Source organism: Otolemur garnettii, unplaced genomic scaffold, assembly GCF_000181295.1.
Source record: "Otolemur garnettii isolate 467f Iridium unplaced genomic scaffold, OtoGar3 scaffold00061, whole genome shotgun sequence".
Lineage (NCBI taxonomy): Eukaryota > Metazoa > Chordata > Mammalia > Primates > Galagidae > Otolemur > Otolemur garnettii.
In genome coordinates this window covers 1,504,176-1,515,561 of record NW_003852456.1, presented here as the reverse complement: position 1 = coordinate 1,515,561, position 11,386 = coordinate 1,504,176, and the positions used below count along the sequence as shown (strand labels likewise).

At 42.4% G+C, this 11,386-nt stretch overlaps 1 protein-coding gene across 1 annotated transcript in view; it reads right to left on the bottom strand.

The window, feature by feature from the left end:
• MTNR1A (melatonin receptor 1A) overlaps positions 1–9,515 on the bottom strand; it is an 11,791-nt gene extending 2,276 nt beyond the window's left edge. The window contains exon 1 of the mRNA XM_003792766.1: positions 9,298–9,515. Coding sequence (XP_003792814.1) covers positions 9,298–9,490 — 193 coding nt within the window. The 5' untranslated portion in view covers positions 9,491–9,515. The remainder of the gene's footprint in view (positions 1–9,297) is intronic.
• Positions 9,516–11,386: the final 1,871 nt, after the last annotated feature.

Here is an 11,386-nt window from a genome sequence, read left to right as displayed (position 1 = left end):
TACAGCACCTGAGAAATCTCATAGCACATTATTCCTTAAGCCAGCCACATCATCCTTAAGTGCTGGGTCTCCTACACCACTGTAGTTCTTCAACCATTCTCAGATGGGCCTCTAGCTTCGGTGATCCTTACCACAGCATGAGAGTGAAGAAGAAAATGGCTCCACCATTTGCTGTGTAGATGAGAGCTCTGGCTTCACCCCTTGCCATCTGCCTTCTGGAACAAGTTACTGCACTGCCAAACTTTGTTTTTTCTCCCATAAAATGGGATAATCTTCCTCACAGTGTTGTGGTGAGCATAAAATGAGGCAATCTTTGTCAAGTACAGAGTAGTGTCTAAAGCTGTATAAATATTTGTACTCCTTCAACTCAAACCAAAGGAAAAGGCAGAAATTCTCTTAGATTTTCGAAGAATTTAAGGAGCAAAAATTAAACTCTAAATATTCTGAGTACATGATGATTTTCTGAATTAATATAGACCAGGCATGAGGCTCATACCTGTAATCTTAGCACTTTTAGACGCTGTGGCAGAATTGTTTGAGGCTAGGAGTTCAAGATCAGCCTGGGAAACATAGCAATTTCACCTTCTATTCTACTGTCCATAAACCTGGCTGCCTCCTGTATTTCTCAATATATTTTTCCTCTTATCTGTATCCCAGATAGTATAGTACCCAGGACAGTGACTTTTGCTTATATGCTTGATGAATTGTTACCTTCCAACATTTGAAATAAAATAGTCTTCATCCTTGAAGTTTCTATTTAATTAATTTTATTACTAAATAGCAGTCATGATAGAATAAAAGTAAAATTTGTGCCACTTAGATAGGAATTTCAGATAAATTGTCATAAAAGTGAATTTTTTTTTCTGTCACCTTGGGTAGAATGCCATGGGATCACAAACTCCTGGGATCAAGGGATTCCCTTGCCTCAGCCTCCTGAATAACTGGGATTACAGGTGCCTGCCACTGCACCTTGGTATTTTTTAAGAACTGAGGTCTCACTCCTGTTCAGGCTGGTCTCAAACTACTGAGCTCAAGCAATCCACCCGGCTTGGCCTCCCAGAGCGCTGGGATTACAGGTGTGAGCCATCACACCTGGCTAAAAGTGAATTCTTTAAAAATTGGCTCTATGAGGCTTGGTGATTACAGTGCCAGGCACATACACCGGGGTGGCAGGTTTGAACCCGGCCCGGGCCAGCTAAACATCTGCAACAACATGCAACAAAAAAATAGCTGGGCATTGTGGCAGGCACCTGTAGTCCCAGCTACTTGGGAGGCTGAGGCAAGAGAATCGCTTAAGCCCAAGAGTTGGAGGTTCCTGTGAGCTGTGATACCACAGCATTCTACCCAGGGTGACATAGTGAGACTCTGTCTCAAAAAAAAAAAAAATTGGTTCTATGAGTTCAAATTAAAGTTACAGGGCAAACCTATTTATCCCCTAGATCACTTTGAATTACCAACGAAATACTTAAATTTCTAAGTGGGCATATTTTAATAAAATTCTAACTCAAAATGTTTAATACTTTAAAAACACCTATAGCATATGCAATTCAGTTACAAATCAATGATCATTTTTTACCAAGGCTGTCATGACAACAAACTATTCTAACATAGATTTATTATCAAAAGAGCTTAAAAAGTAAAGTCACAAATGATATCATGAATTGCTTTCATGGGTTTCATCCCCTGCTCCATCTATTTTATAGTAATTATGTTTTATTACTGTCCAAGTAATTACATTAATTGAATCATTAGTTTAATTTGCTCTGAATTAATCCTATTTCACAAATGTTTGGAGAAAAATTGAAGCCCCGGACTGTGCAGAGGTGGCCTGTCAGGTAGGTGGCTGAGAGCTCCGGCACTGGAGGGTGTGTGCTGTGAGAGGCAGGAGGGGAACAGGTACTTCTTTAATGAACTTCACCAAACAGGAGTAATTAAATAATTTAATCATAATTATACACACTACCAGGTCATCTATTCCATGCTCTGCTCTGTGAAACTCCAGATCAACAATGAATCCATTTTCACAGATATCCAAGATTCTAAGCAACCAGAATAATAGTGCATGGAGAAATTTTATTTATTTATTTACTCATTCTTTCATTCATTTAGAGACAGAGTCTTACTTACTCCGTCACTCTGGGTGGAGTGTCATAGCATCATCATAGCTCCCAGCAACCTCAAACTCCTGGGCTTAATCGATCCTCTTCCCTCAGCTTCCCCAGTAGTTGGGACTACAGACACCTGACACAATGCCTGGCTAGTTTTTCTTTTTTCAGTAGAGACAGGGTCATGCTCTTGCTCAGGCTAGTCTTGAACTCCGGAGCTCAAGTGATCCACTCCCTTCAGCCTCAGAGTGCTGGGATTACAGGTGGGAGCCACTGCATCCAGCCCAATTCTCATGACTGCTGATGTCCCAGTTACCATCTACCAACTAACTTTTATGTTTCTGTTGAACAGTTTTTTCTGCTGTATAAATACATCCCTACCCTTCTGCCTTTGTACTTCATGTCTTATTTTTATCTGAAAATAAAAGGAACAAAAGCTTTGAAGTGCCTTCATAGAAAGCAATGGCTTTCAAAGTAGAAGCCATATTTTACACAAACTTAGCATGATGTCTTGCATTTTGACAAATCTTTGACAATTTACAGTCTATTTTATACTGCAAGAATGTGATAAATATTAAGTAAATGTTTGATCCAGTAAGCACCTAAACTGTTCAATACACAAGTATGGGCTGCGCCTGATGGCTCACAGTTGTAATCCAGCACTCTGAGAGGTGGAGGCAGGTGGATGGCTTGAGCTCAGGAGTTTCAGACCAGCCTGAGCAACAATGAAACTCCATCTCTACTAAAAACAGAAAACTAGCCGGGCATAGTGGTGGGCACCTGTAGTCCCAGCCACTGGGGAGGCTGAGCCAGGAGGATCTCTTAAGCTCAGGAGTTTGAGGTTGCTGTGAGCTTTGAAGCCACAGCACTCTATCCAAGGCTGTAGAGTGAGACTCTGTCTCAAAAACAAAACCAAAACTAAACAAAAAACCCAACAACAAAAACAAAAAAAAAAACAATATTCAAGTATGCATGTTTGTAAACCAGAAGCTCAGCAACCCCTGTTCACCCTCATGAACCTGAATATTCAGCACCCAGGAGGTATTTCTTGTCTCTCTTTTGAGACTGATTCCTTCAATGTGATTGACAAAAGCGTACAGCTCTGTGGAAGGACAAGACTTTAGGCACCTCAACCAGAAAATCCAGAAGTTTATTTCTCATCTGCCGCTGTATTAAATTTCACTAATAGTTACTGAGATACGATACAGAGCGCTCAAGTTTCAGGTCAACCTGATTAGCCAACCTTCTTGAGAGGGGCAAAAATGAAGGTGTTCACTAAGGGACTATCTTTACGGGGACCAACAGATGATACGATGACGCCGTGCAGAGTTCCGTGCATGCGCAAATGCTTCTTTTAAAACAACCCATCAACTGCCTCTTGGATAGCCTAGAAAATCCTTAAGGAGTATATTAATTTGTCTTTTAGAAGACAGTATTTCTGAGAGCTAGGCAACCTAAAAATACTTAGACAAAATGGGAAAACTCAAGGCATTGTGAAGATCTTACAATTCAAATATTCTAGGGATAATTCATTCCCTCCCTCCCTCCCTCCCTCCCTCCCTCCCTTCCTTCCTTCCTTCCTTCCTTCCTTCTTTCCCTGTAATCTCAAACTCTTGGGCTCAAGCGAACCTCCTGCATCAGCCTCCTAGCTGGGATTACAGGTGCCTGCCACAATGCCCAGGCTATTTTTAGAGATGGGGGTCTCACTGTCTTGCTCAGGTTGGTCTCAAGCTACTAAGCTCAAGTAATCTACCCTCCCCTGCCTCCCAGAGTACTGGGATTGCAGGTGTGAGTTACCTCCCCCACCTTTAAAGATGTTAATAAACAAGGAGTAGAATATGCTCCAGGGATGCCAGGGAGATTTAAAGTAACTTCCAAGTCAGATCCTTTTCAATGCAGGTATTTTAAAAACAGAACCATCAAATAGCAGGGAGAGAGAACTGACAGCAGGAGGTTTGATATGGGAGTATTTTATCCCTGGTTAACTTTCAAAATTGCCAAGAGAAAAATGATTCTGAAAGCTAGCAAAAATGAGCTCTCTGCTACCCATGATTAATCTAATACTGAAAATTGCTATCAGGAATACTTTCAGATGAATAGCTTGAGGAAGCCAGGGTGACACGCAAAGTCAATGGTATATTTCAGAGTCTACAACCACTATCCTTAGGTCTCCAGGGAATTCTGGGAATTACTTTGACAAATTTGTAAAAATAGCTTCTATAACAATGCACTACACAGACCAGGAAAAAAATTCATAAAAATTTAAACAACAGCCAAGGATGTAGAGAAAAAAAAAATCGATGAGATGTCTCTAAAAGTAAAAAACTGCCATGAACCAATAATTTCAAAAATTATGAAGGACTACGGGAGGAAAACAACAACAGCACTAACAAGAAATCTATCAGCATGGAAGTTTTATTAAGCATGGACTTTGTTAGTTTGAAATCGATTTCCAGGTCTGTTCAATACAATCATACTGATCATAACTTTTGGAGTGCTTGCATACTTGACCAAGAAAATTATCATAGCTTCCAGAGTTGATCACTTAAACTTAGGGAGCAGCTTGAATGTTGAAATAATCAGTCTCTAAATCTCAGGACTACTTGCTGTGGAGAGATAATAATTATTACAAAAGGGAAAACAGAGACATAGGAGAATTTGTGTTATCTGCATAATGTTGCAAATGAGAATTACATACTAAACCTTCAATTTCTAGCAGATTTCACTTTCGAATAGTTCATATTGCCTGCTTGTTTTAAAAATACACTTAAAAGCCAAGTGTGGTGGCTTACACCCATAATCCTAATGCTCTGGGAGGCCCAGGCGGGTGGATCCCTTGAGCTCAGAGGAGTTTGAGACCTGGGAGGGTGAGGAAGGTGAAATGCTTGAGCTTAGGAGTTCAAGACTAGCCTGAGCAAGAGTGAGACCCCCATCTCTAATAAAAATAGAAAAATGAGTTGGGTGTTGTGGGAGGTGCCTATAGTTCCAGGTACTCAGGAGGCTGAGGCAAGAGGATCCTTTGAGCCCAGGAGTTTGAGGTTGCTGTGAGCTATAACACCACAGCACTCTACCCAGAATGACAAAATGAGACTCTGTCTCAAAAAATAATAATGAAATAAATAAATAAAATAAAAATATACTTAAAGAGAAATGAACATTTACAAAATAAAAACAATCTGAAAAACATTTACAAACAAACAAAAAAAAAGAATCTGAACATTGCCAAATTAAAAAAGATGGGGTCTCACTCTTGCTCAGGCTGGTCTCGAACTCCTGAGCTCAAGCATTCCACCTTCCTCGCCCTCCCAGCGTGCTGGGATTACAGGCGTGAGCCACCTTGCCTGGCCTAGACAAGAATATTTCTAAAATGCATTACACCCCTGTAGCTTTAAGCAGAACATACTGTACACAGTTGGACCTGTCCTTGATGAAATAGGGCATAATTAATAAGTATATTATTGTCCTGTGCTGCTTTCAGGAGCAGTTAATGGTACAGGGCTATTTGCTTCTTTACAATGTGCCTACAAAAGTTTGTGCTTCTTCAGTTTTTGAGACCTGCTTTTAATGAGTCTATTTTAACCCATGCTGCTTGCTGTGATGTGCTGTTTCTTTGCCTGTCGCTCTTTCCTCTCATTTCCTGCTTGTCTATCAATACCTAGATGCTAACATACAGTTTTGTGGAACTCTTAAATTGTAACAAACTTGTGGGTGACAGCTTGTCATTTTTGCTAATTTCCATTTATTGGCTATATTCTACTTAGCTTAGATTGCCAGATAATTAGATTTTGAGTAGGTAACATATTATCATACCCTCACTTTATACCTTCTTGGGCAAAGTTTTATGTAAGTGAAATGTACATATAGAAAAGTGCATGAGTTCTAAGCCTGTAGCTCAATGATTTTAACTGTTAACATTTGCCCAGAAAGAAACAAACATTAACATTACTTGCTTTATCCTTTTCAAAGAGTTTTCACATGCATTTTTGTAGGTAATGGCAACTATCATGTGAAGCTAAAAGATTAGGTATTATCTGTATTTGGCAAACATGGAAAATGCAGTTTGGTAACTAACTGATTTCCCAAATCAGAAGGTAGATAGCAAGAATATAATCCTATTCTTTTACTGTAGGAATCATGCAGATATACTATGACATTTACTTAAAAGAAATAATATGGGGCCTCGGCACAGGGGCTCATGCCTGTAATCCCAGCACTCTGGGAGGCCAAGGTGGGTGGATTGCTTAAGCTCAGGAGTTCAAGACCAGTGTGAGCAAAACTGACACCCAATCTCTAAAGAATAGCTGGGCGTTGTGGTGGGTGCCTGTAGTCCCAGCTACTTGGGAGACTGAGGCAAGAGGATCACTTGAGCCCAAGAGTTTGAGGTTGCTGTGAGCTATGATGCCACCGAACTCTAGCTGGGGCAAGAAAGTGAGACTCTGTCTCAAAAAAAGAAAGAAAAAAGAAATAATATGGAAGCATCAATTCCAGTATGAAATTTTATACAGGAGCAGGGCTAGCATCCTTTTGGCACCTCAGAGTCCAGTGTGCAGTAATTTTCAAATGTGTGCCATGGAATTCTGGTGTGCTGTGAGAGGATCTCAGGTGTGCCATGACATTTTTTAAAGATCATTAATGAAGTTATTTTTAAAAGAAGTTCAGAGCACATTCAAAGTATACTTTTTCTCTTACTCTTTTTTTGGTCAACATTATTTATTCATTTATCCATTTTTATTTTATTTTTTGAGACAGAGCCTCACTTGTGAGGCTGAAAATTCTTTGAAAGGATACAATTCTTTGTTGCCTTGAGTAGAGTGCTGTGCTGTCATAGCTCACAGCAACCTCGCTTGGGCTCAACTGATCCTCTTGTCTCAGCCTCCCGAGTAGCTGGGACTGTAGGGGCACACCACAACGCCCAGGTTCATCAACATAATTTAAGTGTGCCGTGGAAGTTTAACCATAGGTTCAAGTGTGCCAGGAGACAAAAAGGGTTGAAAAACACTGCTGTAGTGGTTGTCTGGAGTTTGTGTCTGCTGTGCCTGGGGTCCCTGCCACACAGGTTGTTAAACATTTTGCATTTCTTCCCTGAGAAGTGAAATACAACACGGTCCCTTGAGGGGAGAAGGAGGGAGAAAATAACTGCAATTATAACAAATTTCCAAAAGAGAATACTAGCTCAAAGCTTAGACCACAGCGATCTTACTGCTTCCATTCTCTTTTTTCTTTTCATCCTTAAAGCCAGCGAAATACATGTAATTGAAATGGAAAGACAGAATATTCATCAAAACTTATAAGCAGCATCTTCAAACTTGTATTTGAACTGGCCATGACTATCACTGTTTCAAATTACCATCCACTCTGGAAAGCCTCTCATGGTGTGATTTTCTTCAGCAGATCTGAATGAAATGTCCCAATTATAAAAACACCAAAGTCCAAAAGCTTCACAGATTAAATCTCATTATGGGTTTCCCAGTTCAGCATCAGGAATGTAATATTTTATAGATCATTTTCTTAAAAAGTTGCTTTGGTAAGTAAAATAATAAAAGAATGTGTAAGGAGCATTTTTCCTAAATTCTTTTTCATACAATACAGGGAAGCAGAATTCTCCAGGCAAATGGGAACGCCCCCTTTTTTGAGATAGAGTTTTACTCTGTTGCCCCTGGGTAGAGAGTTGTGGTATCATCATTGGTCACAGCAACTTCAAACTCCTGGGCTCAAGCCATCTTCCTACCTCAACCTCCCGAGTACCTGGGACTACATTATAGTAGCCTGCTATAATGCCCGGCTAGTTTTTCTATTTTTAGCAGAGAGGGGGTTCTGGCTTTTGCTTAGGCTGGTCTTGAACTCCTGAGCTCAAGGGATCCTCCTGCTTCAGCCTCCCAGAGCACTGGGATTACAGGCGTGAGCCACCATGCAGGGCCTGGGAAACACTTTTTGAAGGAAAGTTTCCGCAGTATTTGCCAGGTGCTGCGGCTGTTAATGGCAACAAAGCAGGGGGCGCTGCAGACTGGGCTCTGGAAATGACAACTGCGGCTTCCCGCCTGAGACCCAATTCCTGCTCTGTGATTGGGTAGCACAGGCACCCCTGCAGAGCTGACCCGGCATTGTCAGCTACCTCAGTGCTCAGAACAGTCTTTGGCCCCTAGAAATCTGCCTTTCTAACTAGGGGGGAATGAGCCTTTCCTTGAAGGCAGGATTCCTGTAGTTTAAGTCAGTCACCTATGAAGTGATCTCATTCAATTTACTAACTCAAATTCAATACGTATCATCAGGCGCGTGTTGCTAATTTGTAAATTATGCACTGTGCAAGCATCACGGAAAAAAAAACAAGGTTGGGCCCCGGGGGGCTCCCGTAAAAGGATCCAAACAAAATTATAGCTTTTATCAACTTGCTTAGAACAACTTTTGTTTGCTTAGAATAAAAATACTGCTTTTACCAAATATATTAGCACAAGGCTCCTTCCCTGGCCTTTCTCCCAAAAGTTTGTCTCCAATTAAAGAAGCAGAATGTTCAGAGGACCAAATACCCAATTGCCATTTATCGGCCTGAACAGCCAGTGTCCTGTGGACAAACCAGCTTCAGTTCATCCTCAGAGGCAAAAGGGAGTTTAACTCAAGCACCAAAGTATCTTTAGCTGTACATTATAAGTAAATAAAGCCACTCTTCACGACAACAACTTCTGTTTTAAAATGTGAACTTACTCACTAGGAGGAGTACCCGTCTGCTTTCCAAAGCATATTTAGAAGCCTCTGGTTCTTTGTCAATCATATGAAAAACAACTCCCAACAAAATGAAAACAGCTGCTCTATCATTTTGCCTGCGTGTATGTTGTCTCTTATTTTAACAAAGTTGGGAAAACCAAATTAAGGGTAAAACCAAGCGATGGATAAGTTCGTCGGTCTAATTTGAAAGAGCTTCTTGAGGAACCTTCCCTAGCCTGTGCCAGGGGCCTCTCAACCGAAAAACGCTCAGGAAAGGCCACCCACACTGGGGCAAGGGACAGCGACGCTGGCAGAGTTTTCCACCTCTTGCTGGAAACTCCTCGTGGTCTTTTGTAAGACGGGCGGGCTGGAGGAAAATGAAAACTGACTCCGAGTCCGCAGTTTTTAAAAAAAAAGAAGGGAAACTTCGCTCGGAAGGCACGTGAGAGTGGAGGATGCAGGGAGAGGGGACAGCCAGCCCCGGAGCTCCTACCTGCGTTCCTGAGCTTCTTGTTCCGAAACACGGACAGGATGACCAGGAGGTTGCCCAGAATGTCCACCACGATGGTGAAGATGAGGATGGAGGCAAGGGTGGAGGCCAGCCACGAGGGGCGCGACCGCGCGCTGTCCCCGCCGCCCGGCGCCTGCTGCGAGGCGTTGAGCAGGGCGGTGCTGTTGCCCTTCATGGTGCGGCGGTCCTGGCCGCGCCCCTGCCGCCCCGGACCCCCTGCGCGCCTTTCGCGCCCCCTAATCTCTGTGCGGCCCCGATCCCCGGTGCGCCCCTCTGCCCGAGCCCCCGCCCCTTAGGGTTCCCAGCCGCGCGCCCCGAGCCGCCTACCCATCCCGCGCCTGGTGGCAGTTGCGGTGGTCCTGCCGGCTCGGCGCTGGATCGCCACCACCAGGTGACAGCTGGTGTCCGCCGTCAGGCAACTTGGACTCCCAGGCTCTCGGCCGGAGCCCCGCGCCACGTGCCAACAGCGCCCCAGTGCGGGAGCCCAGAGAGGCGTCTCCATCCTCCTGGGGACATCGCGCCTCGGTTCTCTGCCTTGGGTCTCCGGGAATGGGACTTTCCACCCAGTGGGGCTAAACTGCGTGGGCTCAAGGTCGCAACGGATACTTAGCCACTATGTACCCCAATTTCTCTGTCTGCAAACCAAGAATGAAACTAACTAACCTTGCTGTTAGTAACATCTGAAAAAAATCAAGGATTCCTTTCAGTTGTGTATTGCACCCATGAACATGGTGCAAGATGTTTCCCATAATGAAATCAGATTTAAAAAGAAAATGTAAGAATCAATATTGGAAATAATAAGAGTGTATGTACTTCCTTAAATACCAGTAAAAATGAGACAACACATAATTAGACAGAAGAACGATATGGGACAACAATCAGTGTAAAATTGCTAGTGTATGCCTTAACAGGGAAGTCATACCATATCGAAAACTAGACATTTTCATCTTCCCCATATACTTTATGCCAGCCAGATAAAAATAACAAGTGACTCTAAAGTTCTTTTGAAAGTGTAAGAAAAAGGATCTGAATAATTAGGAATGAGGTGTACATCCAATCTTAAGATGTACAGTAAAAATTACAATGAGTAAAACGTTATGTTCATAAACAAGAACCTAATAAGATAAAGATCTGATTAAGTTAATACTTCAAATCAGAGAGGGTGAGATGGGGCGGCGCCTGTAGCTCAGCCACTAGGGCACCAGACACATGCACTGAAGGTGGCAGGTTCCAGCCCAGGCCGAGCCTGCCAAAAACAACAATGACAACTACAACCAAAAAATAGCTGGGCCTTGTGGCAGGCCACCTCCCAGCTACTTGGGAGGCTGAGGTAAGAGAATCACTTAAACCCAAGAGTTGGAGGTTGCTGTGAGCTGTGATGACACAGCACTCTACCCAGGGCGACATAGTGAGACTGCCTCAAAAAAAAAGAAGATGCATTCAAAGAATATCTAAGTAAATATCTATGTAACCTTGAAGTAGAAAACTCTCTAATAGTGGAAGGAAGACAAGGAAGAAAATAACCACAACCCTGGAAAGCACAGTGGCAGCTACCAGTGATTGGGTAATTATTGCCCAGCTCTGGGATAAGTATTTTAGATGCATAGTCTTGCACAGTATATAGGGTGGTCATAAAGTTTGTGTGCAATTTAAAATATTGTGCAATTTAAAATTGCACACAGACTTTATGGTCACCCTGTATTAAAAACACCATAAAGTTTGGTATTGTAAGGACCATTTTATGGATGGGAAATCTGTACCACAGAGAGATTAAGGCCGAAATCTGAGTTAGTAATAGGAGGAAAATTTGAATGTTGGTTTCTCTAATTCCTAAGCAACAAACCTCATTATTGATAGTGTTTCTCAGTAGTGATAGATTTGACTACAGCAAAGTTAACGCTTCTTTATTCAAAAAATAGCATAAACAGGCCAGGTGCAGTGGCTCATGCCTGTAATCTCAGTGCTCTGTGAGGCTGAAGCAGGAGGATCTCTTGAGCTCAGGAGTTCCAGACCAGCCTGAGCAAGAGTGAAACCCCATCTCTACTAAAAATAGAAAAACTATCCACGTGTG